The sequence below is a fragment of the Fusarium mangiferae genome (assembly GCF_900044065.1).
Source record: "Fusarium mangiferae strain MRC7560 genome assembly, contig: FMAN_scaffold004, whole genome shotgun sequence".
NCBI lineage: Eukaryota > Fungi > Ascomycota > Sordariomycetes > Hypocreales > Nectriaceae > Fusarium > Fusarium mangiferae.
The window spans coordinates 1,191,307-1,210,553 of NW_024573924.1; the positions used below are offsets into that span (position 1 = coordinate 1,191,307).

General features: G+C 49.0%; 6 protein-coding genes and 1 non-coding gene across 7 annotated transcripts; 1 reads left to right on the top strand and 6 right to left on the bottom strand.

Moving 5' to 3' along the window:
* Positions 1-390: 390 nt before the first annotated feature.
* Positions 391-4,193, bottom strand: FMAN_08972 (uncharacterized protein; the record flags this gene model as incomplete). Its single annotated transcript, XM_041829760.1, has 6 exons — positions 391-1,914; positions 1,963-2,451; positions 2,498-3,419; positions 3,475-3,691; positions 3,876-3,932; positions 4,001-4,193. The coding sequence occupies 6 exons, from the start codon at positions 4,191-4,193 to the stop codon at positions 391-393; spliced, it is 3,402 nt and encodes a 1,133-aa protein (XP_041680491.1).
* A 1,254-nt stretch (positions 4,194-5,447) lies between these two features.
* FMAN_08973 (uncharacterized protein) lies at positions 5,448-7,826 on the bottom strand (the record flags this gene model as incomplete). The annotated part of the gene is made up of 2 exons (XM_041829761.1): positions 5,448-5,923; positions 5,981-7,826. The coding sequence occupies 2 exons, from the start codon at positions 7,824-7,826 to the stop codon at positions 5,448-5,450; spliced, it is 2,322 nt and encodes a 773-aa protein (XP_041680492.1).
* Positions 7,827-8,395: 569 nt separating this feature from the next.
* tRNA lies at positions 8,396-8,487 on the bottom strand. The gene is given in 2 exon segments: positions 8,396-8,431; positions 8,451-8,487. It is a non-coding gene; the product is annotated as a tRNA-Phe (tRNA).
* Positions 8,488-8,748: 261 nt separating this feature from the next.
* Positions 8,749-10,030, bottom strand: FMAN_08974 (uncharacterized protein; the record flags this gene model as incomplete). The annotated part of the gene is made up of 2 exons (XM_041829762.1): positions 8,749-9,428; positions 9,478-10,030. 2 exons carry the CDS (start codon positions 10,028-10,030, stop codon positions 8,749-8,751), a joined length of 1,233 nt encoding a protein of 410 aa, XP_041680493.1.
* A 306-nt stretch (positions 10,031-10,336) lies between these two features.
* FMAN_08975 (uncharacterized protein) lies at positions 10,337-11,263 on the top strand (the record flags this gene model as incomplete). Its single annotated transcript, XM_041829763.1, has 1 exon — positions 10,337-11,263. The coding sequence occupies one exon, from the start codon at positions 10,337-10,339 to the stop codon at positions 11,261-11,263; it is 927 nt and encodes a 308-aa protein (XP_041680494.1).
* Positions 11,264-11,748: 485 nt separating this feature from the next.
* On the bottom strand, positions 11,749-14,026 carry FMAN_08976 (uncharacterized protein; the record flags this gene model as incomplete). Its single annotated transcript, XM_041829765.1, has 4 exons — positions 11,749-13,182; positions 13,321-13,649; positions 13,711-13,815; positions 13,906-14,026. 4 exons carry the CDS (start codon positions 14,024-14,026, stop codon positions 11,749-11,751), a joined length of 1,989 nt encoding a protein of 662 aa, XP_041680495.1.
* Positions 14,027-16,149: 2,123 nt separating this feature from the next.
* Positions 16,150-18,654, bottom strand: FMAN_08977 (uncharacterized protein; the record flags this gene model as incomplete). The annotated part of the gene is made up of 6 exons (XM_041829766.1): positions 16,150-16,777; positions 16,846-17,205; positions 17,258-17,577; positions 17,633-17,975; positions 18,062-18,420; positions 18,481-18,654. 6 exons carry the CDS (start codon positions 18,652-18,654, stop codon positions 16,150-16,152), a joined length of 2,184 nt encoding a protein of 727 aa, XP_041680496.1.
* Positions 18,655-19,247: the final 593 nt, after the last annotated feature.

Here is a 19,247-nt window from a genome sequence, read left to right on the forward strand (position 1 = left end):
TAACTGGAAACAATGTGATATGTACTGAAATCATTTCCTTAACGTTGACATGGTTCATCTACGGATTGTTCACCCTTGTGCAACATGCACGCCGCCTGCAATCAACACTGAACGAACATCTGCGAAGCATTTTCCTTGAGCTCACACTCCAAAATGTCCCTTGGTGGAATCATTGTCCATATCTCGTTGCTCACATAATCGCATCGAGAAAATTTCTCAATCGAATTAACGCCGCGAGGTAGTCGTTCGGCTCCCACGATATTGAGGCCTCACTCAGCCCTGTAACTGTAATAACTCGTCCACATCTAAAAAAGCAAGTCATATCCCATAATACTGTATAATGTGATAATTGATATCGTAGCAGACGATCTGTTGGTCGACATGCATCTATTAGCGGTTGAAACCGAAAAGATTCTTAAGGTCGTTGATGCTGAGACGACCAATCTTGCTGCCTGCAGTCTCGTCCAGTGCAGCCTCCACCATCTCCTTTTTCTTGTTTTGCAATTCTACGATTCGGTCTTCGACAGTCTCCTTGGTCAAAATTCGATACACCTTCACCTCCTGTTGTTGCCCAATTCGATAGGCTCGATCGACGGCCTGCATCTCGATGTAGGGATTCCAGAAAGGATCCATAATTATTACTCGAGATGCAGCGGTAAGGTTCAGGCCTGCATTTCCAGCTCGGAGGGAAACCAGCATGACCTTGGTATCCCTTCGCTCACGGAAATTCTGAGCTGCAAGGTTGCGAAGAGTTGCTGACATTGAACCATCGTATCTCTCTGGCTTAGCCATCTTCTCATGTGACATGGCGACCTGTAGCAGATCCAATAGCAGGGTCCACTGAGAAAAGATGATGGTCTTCTCGCCGGTTTCCTCGATCTTCTTGATGAGATTCATGCATTCCGTGACCTTGGCGGCGGGTTCCCAAGTCTTGCGTAGATATCGCATGTACTTTTTGAACGCCTCGCGGTTCTTGTAAGCCTCCTTGCGCAGGGTCTTAAGCATGGCAGGCTTGACATCCAATGACTTTCCCTTTCCCTTGTTTTTCCGTTTCCCCTTTCCTTTGCTCTGTTTCTTGACCGATACCTTTTCGTCATCCGGAAATTCGTCGTTAACGATGAAACCTTTGAGATTACCATTTTTGTCCACTTCATCATCTGACTCGTAGTCTGACTCTGACTCTGTCTCTGAGTCGTCACCCGAGCCAGATACATCGGCGGCTGGTTCAAAATTGGATTCTTTCTTGATGGTTTCTGGCATGTGCACTTCCCGAAAGGTTTCGTAGGAAAAACACTTGACAGGGTCGAATTGGCCGCGACAGACGGGGCACTTAGCCCGGCTGCTTTCATTTCCTTCCTGCAAATTGGCCGCCGAAGCGCTCTCTACAATCTTAACAAGGCATTCACTGCAGCTATCGTGGCCGCAGGGAATAAAAAAGCTAGGGCATTGAACGGCATCATAGCAGATAGGACATTCGAACGCCTCGACCTCCTTAATCCTATCCACTATAGCTTGATCCAATTCTTTGACCAGCTGTTTTTTATCTTCATCCGAGATAGACGAAGAGGCGACCTCGTCGACATCCAGATTGAGATGTGGATGGCAACAAGCCTGTCGCAAGCGAAGCAAAAGAACGAGAATGTTGGAGTAGTTCTTGCTGACTGTCCCCTCACGAAGATATTTGCTGAACTGGACCCTGGCATGTTTTTCAAGCTGCGAATAGAAATCGCGCTCCTCAGGTGATAATTCGGCATAGATTATTTCTTCCGTCTTCTCAGGGAGCACAAGGATGGGCTTGCCGTTGAGTTTTGAGCTTTTCTTACGTCGGAGCATGATGGCTTTGAGAAGTGCTTGTAACTTATCCATGGCCACGTGTTTGGGGTCTCCATTGCGGCCAAATAGAACACCAAATCCCTGACTGAGCATTAGCGACAAACTGGAATTGAAGGCTGATTGGCATACCTGTCGGAACTCTTCCCACTTCGAGTACGGTTTGATCCTCAGGAACTTGACAAGAGAGTACAGTTCTATGATTCCATTCATCATGGGTGTTCCTGTTAGACACCATCGGTGGATCGATTTCAGTTGGGTGCAAGCTTTGGCACCCTTTGTGTCCTTGTTCTTAATGCATTGTGCTTCATCAAGAATGACACGGTAAAATTGGGCCTTGACTGGGTGCAGAAGTGACAGTTTGGAACTGATGGTCGTGTCGTTCCAGTTGATGTTTCCTCCCCTTTCCTTATGATCCTCCACGATCTTTTCAAATCGCTTGAGTTCCTGTGCCACCGTACCATATGTTGTCAGCACCACGTCGTATCTAAGCAACTCATCAATCGAGGCCTTTTTGCCGTGATGAACATATACTGAGAGCCGGTGTGTTGGTTTGGTCTTGGTAGCAATTTCTTCTTCCCATTGACGTAGGAGAGCCACAGGGGCAACGATGAGGTTTGTCTGACATTTTAGTACACTAACTTGTTTGTCAATCGGAGATACGCACCTTTGGCCTTGTAGATGCCCGTCGGTCCAAGAGGAGCGAAAGTGTTGAGATCGTCTTCCCAAGCCCCATGTCATCAGCAAGAATACCACCTTTGTTTGTCCCTGATTCCATTTTCTTCATCCAGGCTAGAGCAATGTCCTGGTGGGGATACAGAGGTCTCTTCAGCCCTTCTGGTGCCTCGCCTAGACCTGCCTTGGGAAGATCCATATCAGCAGAGATATTTTTCAGGAGATCATCAAGTTCTCCTTGGTCTAGCTGAGGCGTATGGAAACTGACCGCTTCTCTCGCCACATTCATCGCACGGGCGTTTATTGACTCGCCATCGGCATCTAGCCCGCTCACGAAGTCAAGTCCGTTACTCCATCTGGTCAAATTGGCGAGTTCTGATGAATGTGGTGAAGAACCGGGTGAGTTGTAATTGTTAGGCCAGAAGCCGGCAGGAGACGCACCAGGATGACGCCTACTCAGGTCTGGGTAGTTCATGCCGGAAGCCAGGATTGGACGGCCAGAAGGAGTTGGTGGTTGGCGAGTAACAGATCCTGCGAAGATAATATCCGGGTCATCCTTGATGGCATTGTGGTTCGAGGAAGTCAACACAGGTATGTACTGAGGGGCCATTCGCCTTTGGGGTATGTTGAAAGCTGGCCCAGCACCTGAAGAATCATCCCAGCGCGCATCATAAGCGCCAGGGATCTGAAAGAGGTCGTCATCTGCGTCATCAAGCGGGGTAGAAAGAGCTGGCTGGCTGTTCATGAGGCGTGTAAAGGCGTTATTTTGAGAAGATTGTGAGCCTGAAGGTTGGTTGGAAGAGCCTTGACTCGAAAGTTGTCTCGCAAGCTGTTGGTCTGCCCACTCCTGCTTCTGTCTCTCTTCGGCCTTAAGTTGTTCAGCGATGAAGTCGGACCCTATGTCATCATCGTCCCTGGTGTTCTTCCGTCAGCAGTGAAGGATACACTAATGGTACGAAGCAGCTTTACCCAGTAAGGTCTATGAAGTCAATATGGTCGTAATCATTGCTGTAGGCCATGGCAGTCGAGAAGGTATTATCGTCAGGTGAAATACGGCGTGTCTTCGCATGATTATCATGGAAGGAGAGGCGAGCTGAGTCGGCACCCCTCTTTCGATCAGGTAAACGCCAGACACCGTGACGTGATGGAGATTGCATGGCTTTTGATGCTTCAGGCTCATCATCCCCTGGAGAAAGGTCAGCTTGATGCTCTTGGCTGTAGGCCTATTGAGTGATCAAATCAGGGATTGGAAGGTAACATATGAAGTTGGATGATCCAGCCAGAAGAACTTGAGTGCTAAATATATGGCATGGGCAATAATGAAGAAACCACATATGAAATGTGTAGAGTACTTTTCAAGAAACTCGTACCTTGAGTTGATGATCCAGGGAAACGATCTTTGGGGACGTGGTGATGAGATTCACCAGCTGCAAGTGATATGTGTTAGACAACGAGAAACAATGCCGCTAGGTTTATGCTGAGGGGTGGAACATACTAGTAGTACCAGGCTCTTTCTTCAGTTTCAAGGTTTGAAGAAGCTTCTTGAGGCGAACGATCTCCGAGTGAGCCTCTTGTCTCATATCCTCAGCCCCATCATACGTTGCCTCGGAAAGAGACTCTAAGACAACCTTTTGCACTGTCAGCTCCTCGTGGATCTCCTCGACACTCATGGAGGTTGTGTCAGCCATCTTGTGCTGCAGCCTTGAGAAAGGCGAATGAGACAGCGCACAGGCGCAACGACAGCATTCAAGACCCTCTCGGTCAGCGACAGCGACAGGCCACCGGAGGCAAGGGGCCGCCCATGAATGTTCCCAGGGTACGCAGCAAGACCTCCGGATTGCTTGAGGCGGCGGCAGGGTAGTGGTGGCCGGCCTATCAGGATCCCTATCGCAATCTTGTAGTACCAATTATCGCAAGATGAGCGGTGTTAAAGAACCTTACTCTTCGCACGTGCACGAATGAGAGTTGCAAGCGGCTGAAGTTGGTTGTCGGTTGATATTGTAAGGTTCACATTTAATTTTGAGGTGGAGCTCCTTCAGGGACGATTATACCGGGAGTATGGGAAGGAGCTCGCCGCGTCACGCGTTAAGCGATTCACTGGAGTTGAAAGTGGAGGAGAACCTGAGGAGCTAATGCAGGCAGCAACAGCCATTGTACCTACCTATTGTAGTGGGGGAGGGGCTGAGGGGCAATCATGGATGACAGGCAGTGCCCCCCCCCCCCACCTTGAAATGGGTTGGATCCCTTGCATGAAATCATTAATCATGATCAGAGCCTACCTTAGCGCCGCCTAGGCTGAGTTAGGTAGCCTACTGCAGTCATTTCCATTTCAGATAGAGATCTCTATACATTGTAACATAAGGAGCCTCACATAAGGCGGCTCTTTGGGTAAAGGTATGACTCCCAAGGTATTATAACTATACCTAGGTACCTACCTAGCCTAAGTAAGGTACCAATGATACTTACCTACCCATCTTAGGTACTATGCAGGAAACTGAGGCGGAGTGCAACAAATGTTCTTTGGCCGTGTCTCATATCCCACCACTTCTTTGATCCAGGCAAAAGTACATTTTCGAGGGAATAGGTAGGCTATACGAATGAACACCTACCTACCTACCTGTAGTGTACACCGCCTCTTGATCAAATGTCCTTATACGTGGCACTCGTGCAAAGAGCACCAAGGTCACACAAACAAAGGGCAGCACCAGTGCGAGGTGAGCACAGCATTCCGCCTCATTTTCAAACAGGCAAGGTTGAAAGGAGAAAAAGGAAAGGATATCAGATTTATGCCAACATTGCTTGGACGAATCACAAGCCTCGTCATGCCCATTGTAATGTCAAACGCCTTGTGCTCCATCATGGCCCCTTCCATTGAACGCCGCAAAATACAGGAAATACCTCCGCACAACATTTCCAACATTTCCAACCTAGGTATTCACAATTCAATCATCATCTCCAGTGATTTTATGCCACACTTTCTCCACTTTGTGAGTGAACCAATCCCAAATTCCTTCGTCTTTATCATCGTCATCGTCGCCACTGTCACTATCGCTGTCGCTGCCACTATCCCCATCCTTACCTCCGCTGTCCTTAGAGGGGGCAGCCGACTTTGATGGTTTCGCAGGTTTCTTGAGTGAGACTGTCGCCTTGGCGGACTGCGTAGGGGCAACTGGGACCGTAGGTCGTTCAGGCTGGGTGGGCTTTTGAGGCACAGTTGGCCGCTCGGGATGACTGGGCTTCTCCGGCAAAGTTGGGCGAGCTGGCTTCTTGGGGGCGGACGGAGGATCGGCAGGTTCCTCGGGTGTATCTTCGGGCTTGTGCACGCCGATAGGCTTCAGGGGAAGCCGTAAAGTTCCGTTGTTGGGGCTGGGCGTCAAGCCAACGGAGTCGCACAACATGTTGTACACCTCAATGTTTTCTGGTCGTCCAAATCAGTAAGTGAGAAGGAAAAGCATACTCTCAGAAATCAACTTACGGAAAACTTCGATCTGGCTGTTCGCTGGGTGGGGGAACGCAGGGCCACGGGCAATGAAAATGGCCCTCATAAGCGGATGCTCATGGTCATAACCATGAAGGCCCCGCGGATGATATACGAGGTTCTTCTTCTTTCCTTCTTCAACATTGAACTCGTCTTTGGTCACAATTGCCCATCCTGTCTCTGGGACAACCCACAAAGGGGCGATGCGGTGATGCTTGGAGAAGTGATATCGCTCGGGCATGTCGACATCACGAAGATAGACTTCAAAGTTGGGGTTTGACTTTGACTTCTCCTTGAGCTCATCATAGAGTCCTTTCAGGTCGTCGGGATTCTTGGGACGAAGACCGTAGAGCGGCCAGCCATCGATATGTTCAATCTTGTCAGTATCGATGAGGTCTTCGAGCTGGATTAGTCTTGAGATATCTGTGGTTGCCATACCGTGATCAGAGACGACAATCACATTGACAATGTCGGTCAAGTTGCGCTGCTCAAGACCATGGAAGACCTGTCCCAGCATGCTGTCCACATTATTGATGGTTTGGCGGATCTCGGTGGAATTGGGACCGAATTTGTGACCATCACTATCGACATGAGGAACGTAAGCGGCAATCAATTGTGGTCGCATGTTGCTGGTGTCCACTGTCTTGTCCTCAAAGCCAGGCATATCAAGAAACTCCATGATTCTGGAGACCTTGTTCTCAAGTGTTTCTTTGCCATTGAACTTATCCATCAAGCTTGGTTCAGTGTGAAGAACATGTGCCTCGCTTCCTGGCCACATATGGACAGCACTCCGAACCCCTTGTTTCTCCGCTGTAACCCAGAAAGGCTCTCCTCCCCACCACTTTGGGTCAAGACTCTGGCCAGGATGGGTGTAGTAGAATTGCGACTGCATATCAGGATCCCAGAAGGTATTGCTGACGATGCCATGGCTTTCGGGATATAAGCCTGTCGCAAGAGTGTAATGGTTCGGAAAGGTGACTGATGGAAAAGAAGGATGCATCCACTTCGGCGACACTCCCTTAGCAACGAACGAGTTCAAGGTAGGCGTCAGTCCACGTTGGAGGAAGTCGGCGCGGAAACCATCCAGGCTGATGATGAGGGACGTGGGCGCGAAGAGAGCGGTTCCGTTGCTGACCAGGGGTTGGTTTGCCTTGGTGAATCTGTTCCTGCGATTCTTGGACAGCTTCCAGGCCAATAGAATCAGGATCGCGAAGCCTATGGCGATCAGGGAGTGAATGAAGACCCACCAGCGCCAGCTGCGACGTCGCTGGGCCTTTGCTTCGGCAATCATATTTAGATGATGTCGATCCAATTCGTCACTGTCATCCCTCTCGCTACTCTCACCAGTTGAGCTTCCTTCCTTCATACCTCCTTCTTCCATCTCATACATCAACTCTCCATCCTCTCCATGTTGAGCATGCTCCACAAGTTTCTCTCGCTTCTTCTGTCTCCGCTGGCGTCGAGTCTTTCGCTTCTCAAGCACAAGATTTTCGGCGGAACTGTTGATCGAACGACTTCCTGAACTGCTTCCTCGACGACCAAACATTTTGCCTATACTAGGGACTGCGAGTCCTGAGCCACGGCGCTCCCGTTCTTTCTTTTGTCGCGAATCGGTAACAAGTCGGTCGATATCTTCCTCTTCCATCAAGACGATACGATCATGAGCACGCAATTCTCTACTATTTCTCGCGCGTGAGATAAGTTCGTCATCGTCGGTATCGGTATCTTGATCGCTGCGGGAGTGGAGAGACGAAGCGTCGTCGTCGTATGCGATAGGAGAGAGGAACGAGGCATTGTCGCGATCCTCCCTAGAAGGGTTCGTATTTAAGTTGTGGAAGGACATGATGACTTGACGTCGAAATGTCTCTCAGGAACATGAAATGTCCTCGCATCTGCTACGTCGCAGCTGTCGCATTTATTAGGGAATTTCTATTTAAGGGGATGTAAGACATGGTTAGACCCTTGGGATAAGCCATGTTCAATGCCGCGAATGAGACCGGGGGTAACTTCCACCGGCTCCGTTTTCGACCCACAATCGATGTCAATGGTGCGATCATGTTGATTTGATGGCTTTATTGGTGGGTTCTCCAGCCTTTGTTTGAACTTTGAACTTTGAATCAGATAAATAAGTGACTGTTTCGCCCTTCCCGTCCAAGTCTCAATTATTAATGGCCCTTAGCACATATCAACAACAGGAGGTGTTTCTTATTTATTCTCAGGCAAAAGCGATGCTCAGCCATACATACATACATAATATATGTTGACAGCCTCACAGACTAGACAGATACCTATTGGCAAGTTTCGTCCCTGAATTCCCGTGGCTCCATCTAGCTGCATCTTAGTCCAAACACTAAAAAGATGGCTTCCTCTGCCTGTGATGGACCTAAAGATACATGGGCAAAACAAAAGGTATGCGGTTTGTGTGGATCGAACACACGACCTTCAGATATCGAATCCCGAAGTTTGACTTCAGTCTGACGCTCTCCCAACTGAGCTAAACCCGCTGTTATTTATTCATACTGATGGTAATGCGTTTCATGTTGACTCCCCACCACCAATCTACTTCATACAACTACATAGGTTATCGAAGAGGGTGAGGAACACTTCGTTATCATGATGGGATGGATATTGCCACGGTGAAGGGACCTGAAACTAAACTGTATGTTTGAAGTTGTATCCATAAGGCCATTTCTCAACACTTGCCTTGCCATGCATGTACTTGTTATCATACGACGCACAGGCTTTGCTGAACCTTGTTTGCCCTTCTATAATTTCCCACCTTTGCTTGCAAACCAACCCTCAGCCTCATCTCGTCCCAATAAGCTTGAAATCATAATCCTTCCAAAGACATCTATATCATCTGCCTTTGCATCGGCGAGGACACCATTAAAGATGGCATTTGTCACTACATAGTGGTCCTTATCTCGCCACGCTTCAGCAAATCCCAAAGGGGTCATAGCATTCCATAAATATGCAGACAGTGTCCATGAGTGGCATAGACCAAGCCTTCCATCACATTGGAGCATTTTGCTGCCGGACATGATGCGATATGTCTGTACAAGATAGAACGAGAATAAGAGAGTTCGGCGTAGTGACTCCTGGAGAATCCAGTCTTGCCAGAAGGCTTTTGTTGGGGCTATAGGGTATAGCGGAAGCGTGCCAGGTGTACCCTCGATGTCAAATTGGGCATAGGAGAACAATGACATCGCGGAAGCTTCTATGGCTGGAATGATTCGCTCTGCTGATGTACGAGCACCTATATCGCCATCATATAGCCTTATTATCTGGTAAAGGATGAGAGCCTGGGTATGAGCTAGACAGTCCAGGGACGTTATTGGTGGCGGCGCTGAGAGTAGGTCGTTGACGCGAGATTCTATGCTACGGAATATGATGGGCGAATTGATGCGGTTCTTGGCTAGGTACAAAGCACAAGAGGAGTGAGCATCTGTGTTGATGTTAGTGGGCGTAGATGACAGTTGAGCGCTGATCTTTACCCTGCATCGACCGAGGCATGGCATCCTTATAGAGGAGTGGATGACACCACGGTGTTTGATTCTCAAGAACCATCTTCTTTGGAGCTTCTTTGATCTCATCAACAGCCCACTGAAGGCGGTCCAAGATATGTGCTGAGACATTGCCAAAATCTTGCGTTGACGGGCCAGTCAATGCCAAAGGCTGTTGAGCAAGTTCTAGTGCCACATCTTCTAGAGGGAGATCAAACGTATCCAGACCATTGAGGCTTACATCAATTCTTGAGATGATGGTATTAAAATCCTCAATGATGGACCCAGCAATGGGAAAGCTGCCAGAAACTTGAGGGGACGGTTCATTACTCAATAGACAAGTTGATACTATCTCTGGTGACTCAGACGGAGGGCTCAGCTGCCCTCGTATCGTCCTTGTGGGATACTGGCAAGATATTTGTCTCTGAGAGCATCGGAGACACGCGGGTAGAGCAAAGTCGCAACGCCGCTTCGCTTTGGTGCAAGCAGTACAGGACTTCCGCCGACTTGGAGGGTTGCGGCGTTCTCGAGCGGTAAGAGACATATTATTAGGAAAGAAAAGCTGCAGTTGTTCGCCAATGCGCGGAAATGAATTTAGTAATACCAATGATTATGATCTTGGAAGCTGAACGTCTGACGTCGGGAAAAATGGGCCCAGGCGGACTTCCGCCCGGTGGGGGATCTGCCGGATCTCCGGCGACGGGATGGAGTACTCTGTGGAATAGGAGAGTTCCCCGCAAGTCAGTATGCGGGTATCTTCTATATAATGAGGGCCTGTGGTACTTCAAAGAGATTGAATAGCTGACCTCACATAGCATTTGCACGTACTATCGTTTGACAAGACTTGGAAATGTCTACCCCTCAAATATTCGTCTCCGGCGCAACGGGTTGTCAGGGAGGCTCTGTCGCTCGCTACCTGCGATCCAAGGACATCGCTGTCCACGCCCTTGCCCGCGATCCTAACTCTGATAAGGCCAAAGCTCTTGAGACTATCGGGGTCCAGCTTATTCCTGGAGACTATGACAACAAAGCGGCTCTCGGAGAGGCCATGAAGGGCTGTACGGGCCTCTTTCTTGTCCTTATGCCCGACTTCACAGACCTCACTGCGGAGAGGCGATGGGCAACCAACATCTTGGATAGTGGCAAAGAAGCTGGCGTCAAGCATGCCATCTTCTCAAGCGGCTTCAGCGCTGGCAATCCCGACCAACTGACTGCCATGGAGCCAGGAAGCTTCACCGATATAATCATGCGAAATAAGAATGCAATTGAAAACCAGATTCGCGATGCAGGCTTCGAGCACTGGACAATCTTGCGCCCAGGAGCTTTCATGGCCAACTATGTCGAACCCTTTGTCAGAATGTATCCCGACCTCGTTGACAAAGGAGTTTTTGCAACTGCTATGACTCCTAACACTGTTCTACCCTTGACTGATACAGTCACTATTGGCAAGTTCGGTGGCGAAGCATTTTTGCACCCAGCCAAGTTTCACGGAATGGAGATCACGTATGCCGATGAGTGGATCGAAGTGGAAGCCATCTTACAGAAGCTCTCCAAAGCCGTGGGCAGGGATCTGAAGGGAGAGTACCTTTCTGATGAGGAGATCATGGATCAGAAAGCCACCAACCCTTTCATAGCTGGTCAACTGGTCATGAGAGACATGGCCAAGCTTGCGACCAAGGAAGAAGTTGAAGTATGGGGAATCCCGCTGAGCACATTCGATGAGTTCCTTGAACGTGAGACACAGGCGCTTCATGAAACATACCACAAGGCAGCTTGAATGGCGCGAGCACCTGCAAATCTGTGAGCGGCTGATTTGATGGCATAAGAGACTGACTCCGTGAGAATGTGTTTGTCGATGATATTAAATCGTTGTTGCAATGATGATGATAGCAAACACGAGAAATTATAGCACCATCTAAAAATCTGCGTGAAGTAAATGTGTACTACTCTTACTCTGCTGAGCCATATATCTCTTGTCGGAAAAGACAGAAACCTGTTAGTTTGTATTGAATTGTGTGCAACACCTCGACTCTGCCGTTGTAGCTAGGAGGCCTTCTTTCTTATGGTACCCCAGTCCAAGTTATATAGATAATACTCAAAAGCCTGCCCACAGGCTGTCAACCGATCTGCGCCGTCACCGTCAAAACGCCCCCAAAATGCCACAAGCTTCCGTTAAACCCTAGTTGAGCGTGTATTGCCAAGAATGTCGTAAGTCTCAGCCCATTTGACTAAGAAAATATGATTACCCAGCACAGGAAAAGATCACTGTGCTACTCCGATAGCTCCTGGAGCTTCACGTTGACTCGCGCCCACTTCGACGATGTGGGTGGCGCTCTTACTGTTCAGATCGTGTGGTAGGCCAGGCTCCTCAGTACCTGGAGTGGTGTCGCCTGTCGCGTTCTCCTGATGTGTGTAGCTTCTATTGCCACCAGCCGAACTTCCTGCAGCACTGCTTGATTCGCCAATGCCTCCTACTGCCCAGTCCCCTCGAGATTGCCGCGCCGAGGCCGAGGCTGGATAAATCCCGCCAGAGTCATATAGAGTGCTTCCTCTCATTGCTGGGTTTTGTGGCCACCCCAAAGGCATACTAGACACCCGACGATGTTGCCCCTGACTTTGGTTGGTAACGCCGGCAGGCACATCGTTTACAACAGGGCTGTTGGTGTTTTCTTGGGAGCTGCCATTGCTTGATGTCGCAAAGACCGCAGCATTCTTTTCGTTGATGTCCTTCTTGTCCTTCTTATGTCTAAATGCCGCGGCTGCGCCCCCACCAGCAGCCAAAGCGGCAACGGCAGCAGCGGCTGAGGATCCAAAACTCCGAAACTGATCGATGGGGCCAGTGTCTGACGTTTCGTCAAAGAATATCCAGAACATACCAGCGAGTAGGCCGGCGAGAATCAAAATTGTAATAATGGCAGCACCAGCCTTATCACCGGCAGGCAAAGGTTTATAATCCAAGTCCGGGGTCGTTCGCCCAACATCTTCGGCACCACCGCCAGGATTGGCTTTGCTTGTTCCTCCGGTGTCCTTCGTTAACGGGGCGGGTCGATCCTGGATCATGCAGGCAAGAGTAACTTCCAATGCGGCCATTTGTTGACCAATGGTGACCTCGCCCTCAAACTTGTCCTTGGTCCAGTAGAGACTACACATTCGATTGTTATCACCCCCCGTGCACTTGTCCGTGGCTGCAACAGCGGAAGCACGCAAAAGGGGCATGATGGTCTCGCGAGTGTGGGGTGCCCATTGTGTGGTGACAGCAAGCCAGCGGCTCAGATATGCCTTGAAAGACTTCTGGTCGAGGTTGCAGAGTTTCACGGGTTCACAGGCTACCTCTGTCATTATGTTCTTTTCAGGCCCCGAGAAAAAGACTTTGGCACCCACGAGAAGGTTGTCGAGGCGATCCTTCCAAACCTGGCTTTCGGTAAAGTTGTACATGGCAGCGGCGCCGAGAATCATACCACCCGCGTTGTAAGAGAATTGATAGGGAACGAGTTTCGTGCAGTTGTTGCCGATATGAGCACCGTCATAAACGTACCAGCTCTTAGGGTCAATAAACTCGACTGCCTCCATCCAGTCCCATGTTCTATCTGCCCAGTCGGCATAACTGCTATTGCCAGTGAAGAGAGCAAGGCGGGCACCTAGAGCAAAGAAACAAGCCTGAGAAATCGAATTCTTGTAGTCGTAACCCCTATTCCACTGCATTCGGTTGTTAGCCCATTAATATCAATTTCGACTGATGATAAAGGTTTGACGCTAGGCACCTGGAGGACGCCACGAAGATTTGACAGGTGATGATGGCGCAAGTCCGAAACTACACCTAATTGAATCACTAACCTGAAAGATTTGCCATCTCAAGCCGCCATTGCAATGCTCTGTATCCCAACGAGCTGCCTGGGTATTGAAGACGGCTTGTGCAAGTCCAAGCCATTGTGGTTGGTCTTCTGCAGGGTGGGGGAAGTTATACTCGGCAGCCGACATGACAGTAAGTCCCCAGAATCCCTGGTCATCGTTTCCTTCGGTTCTTGTCTGGTTAATAGGCATATAATCGTCATGATCGCCGACCTGGAAAAGAAGTGCCTGTTTGGTGATTTCGACATATTGAGAATCGCCAGTGTATGCCCAGTAATCGACGAGTGTTCCCATAAAGGCGCCAGCGTACCACCCTGGCGGGAAGTGTTAGTATCGACAGATGGAGCAATGCCGACTTGGGGAGTGCATTCGTACAGTAATAAGGATCAGGTAGTAGACCTGGTGTTTGTCCGGGTTCGTCGCCATGATACATGCCAACCATATCCTTGGCGATTGATTTGGCAATCGACTTAATCGAACCTGAATTGAGTTTCTACGTCAGAATGCGCGGTATCGGGAGGACAAAGCACCAAGCAAGCGGCTGGGCGACTGTTTCACGGTGTAACTCACTCGTCGAATTAGGATCCAGTTGGTAGGCCAAGGAAAAGCGATTGAGCGTCAGTAGCAGGGCAGCTATGATGCCGCCTGCACCGAGCCTTGGCTCTGATCTCGATGTTGACGGGAAGCGCATGTCGACGATGAGGCGAGAGCGACGATGAGCTCAAAGACGACAAGGATGATACGTGTCGAGCTTCATGAGGATGCAAAGATAGAAAGAGAAAGAAACGAGCGAAAGGATGACGATGAGAAGTGGAGAGAGACAGAGAGAGAGAGAGAGAGAGAGAGAGAGACAGGCGTGGGCGGAGGTTACCTGCGAATGAATGAGTGAGTGACTGAACGCCCTGGATACGGGGATTGGGATGGCAGCCCGGGTGGCTAGGAACCTAAGAATGGAAGGAACCTCGACAAAGAAGCAGGGGTTAGGCATTACCTTACGTAGAAGCGGGATTACCTTAAGGTAGAGCTAAAGCCAGTTTAGGTGCACAAGTTACCTACTAACTTTTTTACCTCAGTTTATTATAAGGTCACAAAGGATGGAAACTTTAAAAGTTGGAGGTCGGGCATTCAGTGCAAGAATTGGTCAAGGACAACTGGATCAATCGGGTGCTGACAGAAGAATATCGGGAGATGGATGATATGATATATTCGCCATTTATTGGATGCTTGTACACGAGGTCGAGCAAATGGCAGTAAATTACCCTCGTGTAGCATTTCAAGTACATCTTGGGCCTAGGTACAGAGCACAGCACCTCCAATTAATCATAAAAGTAACCTTTTTTCCTTCCGTAAGCGGGAGCCATTCAAAAAGTCCCATCCAATCCTCAAATAGCCCGGGCATAGCCATGGAGATACGAGGAGGAAATGTCACTGACTAACTGCTCTTTGATAACATTTGAATGTTTCACCCCTCGAAACATCGTTAGATGAATGCATACCACTCACTCATTCAACTCGTGTCGGCCACCTCGGACATACATGCCATCCAACTGCATCATTGCTAGCAGCTCACAGCTGAATAATCCCCCTCCGACCCGCCATCTCCAGGTCCAAGCTAGCCTCTTATGCGTAGAGATTTGCCAATACGAGCAGGCGAGGACCTGGAACGGCCGCCCCAAACTCCACCCTCTGCACGCTCTAAGGCTCCGTCGATACGGCCGAGCTAGCGTGAGGGATCCAGATGTGATGTGCCAAACCCAGACGGGCCAAGTCCAGTTTGTATCTGATGAATGGTATGGTATGTACGGAGTTGCCTCTTGAAAATGAACATCACAATGTGAAGAGCAAGTCTCGGTAGCACGGCAAGCCAAGAATATGGGTGATATGAGGGGTTTTGTGGTTGACCCAGTAAATTTATACAACAGTCCAGGTTATAAGACAAGATTTTGGGGCCAAGCCCATCGCTTGATTACGCTCAGTAAATGACAGAACATCCATCCCTGGCCGGCCATTGCTCATCAGCTGACATCTGTAATCGAGATTCTCGTGTTCACCTTGATATCCCACTTCATCATCATCATGTTGATATGACCTGCATGGGACTTTGGCATGGCCTATCCAACGCACTTTTGGCCCCATAGAAGAGCTTGCATAAAACATCTAGGAGTGGTCAAGTCGGTAGTCGATTGATCCATCTCTCTTTTGTTTTAAGGGTTTATTTGTCGATTCTCCGTAAACCGGCCGAGTCTGACGAACCTTGGACCCATCGCAGACCAGGTCAATCCATGGGAGCATTGATATTGACTATTTCTAAGGTTCCAGACTTTCGAAAACAGGCATTTTGGCGTTTGTGGCACCAACCATTAAAACACTTGTTCCCCGGAAATGGTCGATTCTGATACTAATCAGCGGTTCCGTCTTTGTTCATAGCCATCCATAGCGAACTGAATAAAACACCACATAGTGGTTCATATCGCAAACACACTCTTTTAGTCCAGCGGTGTTCCCCCCGTTACACTAACCGCAAACTCCTCCTTTTTGTTCAACTTTCATATAGACGCCAGTGTTACCAGTTGTCTCATGTTTAAGGCACAACTGGTATTGCTTGCTGCACGATCTTCTCCCCCTTCTCCCGCCCAAAGGCAATTGTGATGTGTTGCCTTATTCTATTAATCATTTTGAGTCTGAAGCTAACTCCATTGCTGGTTTCTCGTTCAGGGGTATCTTATTCAAGAAACTTCTGAGCCAGTCGTTTGCCCGACAAGCCACTTCTGGTCATTTATGCTGAACATTCATTCTATCAGTGAATGCCCTGTCTCACAACCTGTCCCAAGTATTATCATCAGACTCTACTGGTTCATCCTCGTTTGAGTCGCCTGCATTTGTAAACTCCCGAAACAGTGCAATATCCTCAAACCTGCCAGACAGGCTCTCTACACTTGCTTCTTCAGGATCCGTCATGGCAAGATTCAAATCAGCCATGAAAGTCGCCCGTATATCTTCCGACGGACTAGTCAGCCTATTCTCCTCAAACTGTACCATTAGTCTTCGTGCTTCGTCTGTGGATAGATCGCCTTGCTGAAGCGCCATGGACAATATGCTGCGACCGATCGTTTCGGCAAACCGGAATGCTCGTCGTAGTTCTCCGTAGCTTTCGACACAAAAGAATAGGTAGAAGCGCCAGGCAGGATCCTTTGTATCTCCAAGAATCGCATTGGCGATGTGGATCAGAGCAGTATGCCATAACATCGTGTAAGATGAACATGCATATTGTTCTCGGTACATCACCACAAGACGCTTGAGCTGATTCGCGGATGCCTTGTATGCGGCATCAGGCGAGCTGCGTCTGCAGGGAAATGTTTTCAGTCGCAGTGGTTTCGGTGAATCCCTCGCACGAACTGTAAATGGGCGAAGGACACACAGAATAGCGACATGGAGCCAGATACTGCCATTCGATTAGCTTTAACAAAAGAAGGACTATAATTGGGAAGAGGCGAGAAAGTCGAAACGTACTGAAAGACCAAAACATGATGCGGACTCCGCTCTGAACGCACCATAGATGGAGGCAGTGTTTCTGCCCAAGCTATCAACTCTCGATATTTGTATTCCGCAAAGGCGAGTGTAATGTGACTGTTGAGGCTTTCGCACGGTAGAGGCTGATCACGATAGTATTTCAATGTCACTTCGTGCATTATTCTCCAAAATCGACATATAATCGGAAACGTGCCTCCCATGTACGCCTGCTTAGGTCTCTGCTGATGAGCCCCGGGGCTGGGATCAGAAGGGTCATTCCATTCATGTCCTGGTATTGGGACTATAGGGGGGTGCTCGGGATACGAGAGGCCAGGTTGTTGATAGAACAAAGCCATAAGCCTGAGGACGTTAACATCACATCTTGTCTGAGATCTTGACTTCCTGAACCCACACTATCCAGTTAAAAGCCCCCCAGGCCGCATACGATGTCGCGCTTTGTAGCTCGGGGCTCACTTGCTTTGCTTTCGAAATCGCAACGCTTTGCTCGACGCCAAAAAGCCCCATGCGAGCCCCCATGGCGTTCACTTCAGATACATACGTCAAGACGTAGTGATCTTTTCCATTACCCAGATATGCTAAGCCCAGAAGTTGTGTTGCAGCAAGATTCAGCAGAGAATCTGTCGCCTTTTCAAGGGACCAGCGTTTCTCGGCCTCTTCACAAAACCGTGGTATGAGTGACTGAACAGTAGAGTCGACTGCACTGTACATTTGCTGTTGTTGTCTCAGCGAGGCTAATCGAACACCACACTCCTTCCAGACCACTTACACAGCTCCAGTACATAATGGTACTGACCAGTAGTTTACTGCAGTGTTTGGTTCGACAATGGACCAGATCTTCCATAAACAGGGTAGGATCAAAGGGGCCCAATAAAGGGTGGTCAGTCTCCAGATATAGTGATATGACCTTTGCTGCCAAGTCGGAGGCGATTGGTACAGAGGTCCAAAACCCAATATTCAGTTCTTCTAGTCGTTTGTCACATGAGCTTAGGGTGGGTGCTGGGCTCTGGGTAGGATCATGGGCTGGGAACGGGTTCGGGTCACTGTTGGTGATTGGGGTAGTTTTGTCGGTTTGCGTGCTCGATGATGTCCGGCTGACGCTGAAGACTTTCCTTTTAAACGTCAGCAAAAGTTGGTCATAACACGGCTTTGTCGCCGGATAGCGAATGGTGAGGCTTTTCACATCCAGTCAGCTTACTTCAAGATACTAGATTCAAGGGGTTGGAGCGCTGGAAATGCGAGAGAATTTCTTGCCATGAGCTCAGCTTCAAGGCCCAGGTGCCGAGGGTGCTCAGGGGAGCGTTCATGGTCATTAATGTTCTTTGTTATCCGCGGTTGGATTATCGACACGGCTGTATCGAGATCTGCGTGGCTTCGCACGACTCGTAGAACATCGATGGCCTGCGCCTCGGGTACTGTCTTCAATATATCAAACAGCCCCAGAATCTGCTCTGTTTCCTTACTCGTCTGGCCCGGACTCCGAGTCTCGGCATAGGTGCATGGTTCCTTTTCGCCACGTCGTCGACAAGCCTCGCACATGGGCTTTCTTCCATCGCACTATTTGACAAATCGTGTTAAAAGGGACAAATTGGTTGGCACTTTTCCTGACAAGCTTACACGAATCTTCCTCTTACGGCACGAGTCGCATGCTAGTTGTGTTCCGATTCGTTGTCGCTTCAAAGGTTCGTCGCTGGAGGACCGTGGAGTCGAGGAAGATCCAGATGGGTGCGAGTTGGGGGGCGAGTTTTCGTTGGGAGGGATAGGGAGTAGCTGGCGATATCTCTTGGACATTACTTGGACTCGTGATACTGCTTGCAAGGGGACGTTCAAAAAAAGTAAGTACCTAGTGTATCACAGTTGACTGGAAGCAAGGGATCAGACAAGGTATTCGGTGACAAGTAATATCTGCGTTGCATGGGTCTCCTTTCACGTGTTTCATTATCCAAATGAGTGAAGATTGGAAGTGATGTCAAGTAGTTAAGGGATGCGTGCACACAAATAAACGAGACTTCTCGATCGAGGTGTGTATCTCTCACCCTATCAACTCAACGCTGCTGCGTACAACCAGCTTCCCAAACAATCTGCCAATGATCAGAGTCCCATATACCATATTCGTACAATTGCACTGTAGCTGGATTCAAATGTGGAGGGACAAGATCGAGTTCGGAGGGGGATCCGGCTCAAATGATTGGCTGTAGCTCACGAACCAAAGTTGCATTAATAAGGGTGAGCTTGACGAAATAATCATACCTTGTTGTGTCTAATCCAATATCACGGCACCTAAACATACATCCATACATACATCCATACATACATCCATACATAGGGTGACGTATAATTCCGTGACAGATACACCTACTACCTAATTTACCTATTGTTGATGA